A 5154-nucleotide genomic window follows, 5' to 3' on the forward strand; every position below is an offset into this window, starting at 1 on the left:
GTTGGAGAAGATGCCCTACTAACCTGTCAACTCCTCCCCAAGAGGACCGCGATACACATGGAGGTGAGGGTGGTACTACTCAGAGCCCAGCCCACATGTGTTGTTTGCATACCTGAATGGAGCTGAGGTGACTGAGATGCAGATGGAGGAGTACAGAGGCTGAGTAGAGTGGATAGAGGACGACATTGCCAAGGGAAGCGTGGCTCTGAAGATGTACAACATCTGACCATCTGATAATGAGCAATTTCCAAGAGGGGAACTATTGTGGAGAAACAAACTTTCTGCTCAAAGTAGCGGGTGAGTATCTGGGAAAAGACATAGGGTCTTGGAGGGAGAAGCATATTAATTTGTGGTAAGCTTATTGCAGGTTGAAGAACTCCCTTTAATCATCAAGGCAATTTCTAATACTCAGTCCTCTATTCTGATTCATTTGAAAGCTAGTTCTGAAGTCTTCAAAGCAACCTCACGTGAACAATATTCCCAAATTTCACTTACATGGTTTTGAATATTCTTAACAATTATTTGAAATCCAAGACATGCAGTCATCAGCAATTTTGCTGAGGCATGAATTTGTGCCACACAGACTGGTTTGCTAGGGCAAGTTGATTACTGAGTGAATCTAGCTGACTGTCCAGCGTCCATATCTCAATGGAATTGGCTGTTCTCTACCCAACATCAAATATACAGTAATTGAGATGTGAACACTTCATGTAATGCCTCCAGTTAGAAAGCTAGTGGTGGGACTAAAGAGGTAAGAACTTTGTGCTTTTATGGAGATTATCACAAACTGTGTTCAATAAGCTGGAGACTTACAGATGCTTTTGGACATACTGTGAATGGCAGGGTTCTGCACGATGCTTTTGTATTAGCAAAGTAGGAAGGAATAGGGAAGAAGGGGATCACTGAAGAAAGGATCTGTCTTAAGGAAGAACAAATATCTGAAAATTAAACTATCATATGGTTCCCTGGCAGGAATAACTCCTCCATGTGCTAAAAAGAAAATTAGGCAAATCCATTTACCTTATCAGGGAAATAGTTCTCTGGAGATGATAATAGCTCTGGCTGATACAGCTTTCTTTTTACTTCTCCATTAAACTGTTTCTTAACACCTTTTTTAATTAACATCCATAACTATGATTATTATTGTTCTTATGTTCAAGGTGATTCAAGATAGATGGAGGAATCTTTGTATTTCTGAGATGTAGAGTGAGGAGGGCACATACTAAGTCATTTCTCTATCGGGGACACTTGAAAGTAAACCACACATTTTCTAAGGCTCTAGGTGAAAGGAATGAGTCTCTGTTCCATAGCAAGTGATAGAGACAGAATTGTCATTTAGGGACAATATAGTCCTCTTCGTTTAGATTTGAGAGTTATATTGAATAGGGAAAATAATTTCATGATTGTATAAAACCAAGATTTCTCGAAAATATTTTCCCATCAAATGGAATATTTAGGTACAAGAACTCCTCATGATCTACTTACATCCCAAGAACAAAACCACCGACAAAAACAATAGAAAGAATAATTCCCATGAAAGTGATTTCTGACTTTATACTAAATATCCTATTTAAATTGGATTCACGATGTCATCCAAAATGTCAAAGTGCCTGACAAAATAATATTAATATGAAAAAGGCAAAGTTTGTGGCATAGGGGACTTCATGAATATATTATAACATCTTTGTTTACAGTACTAGAGACATAAGCAAAATGTCATTGTAGTCTTTTCTCTTATTCTCCTGCCTGGATCCAAAGAAAAATACTGCTCATGTACTAAAATTTAAAGATCCAGGCTGGGGAACAAGTACAGTATATGTGGACTCCAATTTGAATTGAAAAAAGACTTTGGAATGGTTTTTGTTCCCCCAAATCCCTGAACTCCTGCCCTCTCTATGAGCAATGCCACTGGGATCTCAGTCTCCATGGGCTCAGGTAGTCTCATGGGCTGTGTCTTCCCTCCACAGGTCTGGAGGGATCTGTAGAAAGTGGAGTCCATGGAAGGATCCGTAGAAAGTGGAGTCCAGCTTGTGTGTACTGCAAAAGGCTGGTTTCCAGAGCCCCAAGTTTATTGGGAAGACATTACAGGAAAGAAGCTTCTGGCTATCTCTGAGTATCACTTCCAAGATAAAGATGGCCTGTTCTATGTGGAAGCCATGCTTATGGTTAGGAATGCCTCTGCAGAAAATGTATCCTGCTTCATCCACAGCCCTGTCTTCACTGAGGAGAAGGGTTAGTCATCTCTATCTTAGGTCAGTGCTTTGCCTCTAGGACCAAGATGCTCAAATTAGCAGGAAAGGTTCCAAGAACTATTCCATAGCATCTAATGTTTTTCTAATCAAGAAAAATATCTAACATTTAGTAATATGTATTAAAAGCTATAAAACATTTATGATGGAAAATATATACACTACATTTTGATTGAATAGCTACTATTAATGATATTCTAGTTATTTTCAAGTTAAAGTTTTTTTTTACTCACAAGTATGTATTACATTGTAAAAGAAATAAAACTATATTCTTTCAACTGAAATGTTTGCCTATGCTGTATTGTGCCTATTATATGAAGATAATCAAAGATGGTTGACAACCATTTACAAAATAGCATCTTAATTATAGCCTCATAAATAAAGAGCAACAAAAACAACCCAAAACCCCAATACAACAGTGTTAATGTCTTATGTTACTATAAATTATAGCATTGATTAAAAATATTTTCAAATAATTTTAAAATCCTGATGTTGGACTATTTAATGATAAAGATTACATCTATCTATCTATCTATCTATCATCTATCTATAAACAGACATTTCCAATAGTGTAAAGATTTTTGGCTTTAAATAACATACAACTACACTAAGATGTTAGGGACACGATCTATATTTAGATATAAGGTTATAAATATATAGTTATTCTTATTATAAATGGGTATAGAGAAAAATTAAAGAAAATGTTATATATTAATGTTAAAATGAGCCATATATGTGTAAATATGTATTATATACATCACTGTAAAACACATATATATGCATACATATATGTTTTATCTTTCAGTTTGAAATTATAGGTGATAATTATTATGTCCATATATTTGTATACTTTCTGTCCATTTATAAAAAGAATGTATTATTTTTATAAGAGAATTAAATATATTAAATAGCAGAAACAAACAGAATTATTGGGTGGTAGATTGAGCAATTTTTGTTGTTTAGAGGTGATCCATGGAAAAGAATCAATATTTTTCTGCTTTTATATTCTTTTTTTTTTTAAATTAATTTTGGTTTTCCATTAAATTTTAGGCTTTCTTTTTTTTTTTTTTTTAATATTTTATCTCCTTTCTCTTAGAACAAATTGCTTAATATGTTGTTCTCGTTCTTTTTCCAGAGAAACTCCAGAGTGAGTTGGGTAAGTAGACGTGGCTACATGCACCGGTGTAGATGAGCCTCTAGGCTCCCTGGACAAAGCGAGAAAGCAACTGCGACACCACGTGATCCCGATGAGCACCCAAGGCTTGCTTTTCTCAGGTCTCAGGTTCAGTTAGTACCCGAAGGGACCGGCAAAGCAGAGGCCTGCACAGCCTCCTTCGGGCTCCTTTGTAAGGTGTTACCTGCCACTTTCAGTATTTGCGGAGACCCCAGTGAGCCTCAGATGAATGCCAGTAAAGGACACAGACATAACCTCTGCACTGTTGGATGGGAGGAAAGGCAGCCGCTTTTGGATGTGTAGGGGAGGCATAGGACAGCTGGTTGGGCTCAGAGTCCCTTCTAAAACATCTCTAGTGTGAGTAAGGGCAGTGTCATCATGAAAATTGGAGGTTACCACCCACCACCTCCATCCTCTGGCCCTGATATGGTTTCTGTGCTCCTCACTACAGTAGGTCCTAATCTCATCGCTCTTGAGAAGCTACTTTCCCAGGTGTAGCCTGGGACCCTTCTTTTTTTTTTTTAACTTTATAGTTGAACTCCAGGTATTATTTTACTGTACCTAAGATAAGTGGTTTAAAAAATAACCAACTGTTGTTTGAACCTTTTACCTCCTTACCATCTTCCTTCTTTCTATGACCTCTCCTCTCAGCACATGACAACCAGCCTGCTCCCTGCCTAGATGCATCTGAACTTGTATCACTTATAGTCTCTTTCATCAATACCCTGCTTTCTCTCAAGTCATCTATTACAGGAGTATGGGGGATTTGGGGTAAAGTGTGCATGCCTGTGTGCACGTTAGGGGAACTTAAGCACACTTTCAGCTTATGTAGGAGTTTTTGAGGAAAATCAAGGTGGCAAACACACCCCAATATCTGCCAGAGTCTAGTGTGACACTTTTGACTCCATTAGGCCATAAAGACAAAGGGAAGGCCTCAGAACGGTCAAAAGTAACTCCGTAATCTGAGAAGAGCTGCACATCTGTGAGCCTTGCCTTCCAAGTCGGACTCCTTCTATCTGGGACAGCATCTGCTTGTGATCAGACAGAAACTTTAATCTGCAGAGTTTATTATTTACAGATCAGAAAGACGAGCCAGTGTTTGGGGGCAGGTTGACACATGTCTCTGTCCATTAGGAAGATTTTAGGTGAAGAGTTAACTGAACCAATTTGATGTGTTTATTGGAGATCCAGTACACAAAATATATTCCTATGTCATGTAGTTCCTAAGTTTTGCTGACCTTCTGGGACCACAATAAAACAAAATGAAAAGATGGAGCTTCCCCTGGCTCCCTGTCAGGCGAAAGGGAGAGGGCTGTGCCCTCAGGAGCTTTGAGGGTATGCTGTTTGATTGAGGAGACTGGAACTTCACAGTCCCCTCTGTGTTATTCCATGAACTAGAGCTCAGAAGCCGGGACCCACTGCAAAGGGCTGCTGGCAAATAAAGCTCTCTTTGGAAGTACTGAGGCTGAAATTTCAGTTCTCACTCTAGCAAATAATGTGATTGGTTTATAAAAACAGTGACTAGTTCTTTAAAATATTAATTATAAGCTGGGCACTATGCTAAGTGCTTTACAAGAACTTTTTTTCTTATGATAATTATAAAAGTTAACAGCGTTAACCTCATTTTACAGTTGAGAAACAATCTAGAGACATGTGGTTTGCCAAAACCACCAAGAAATTGTGATGTTTGCTATGTCTGACTTAAGAGTGCAGGTTCTTAATCATTTATGT

The 5154-nt window shown here is 38.0% G+C and overlaps 1 protein-coding gene across 1 annotated transcript in view; it reads left to right on the top strand.

Moving 5' to 3' along the window:
• The window catches only part of BTNL2 (butyrophilin like 2), a 17349-nt gene that overhangs the window by 1805 nt on the left and 10390 nt on the right, over window positions 1-5154 (top strand). The window contains 5 exon segments of the mRNA XM_023523086.1: window positions 1-69; window positions 71-243; window positions 245-290; window positions 1986-2233; window positions 3365-3405. The exon segment at window positions 1-69 is cut by the window's left edge and continues 7 nt beyond it. Of these exon segments, the coding sequence (XP_023378854.1) occupies window positions 1-69; window positions 71-243; window positions 245-290; window positions 1986-2233; window positions 3365-3405 (577 nt within the window).

This window comes from Pteropus vampyrus, unplaced genomic scaffold, assembly GCF_000151845.1.
Source record: "Pteropus vampyrus isolate Shadow unplaced genomic scaffold, Pvam_2.0 Scaffold378, whole genome shotgun sequence".
Classification (NCBI taxonomy): Eukaryota; Metazoa; Chordata; class Mammalia; order Chiroptera; family Pteropodidae; genus Pteropus; species Pteropus vampyrus.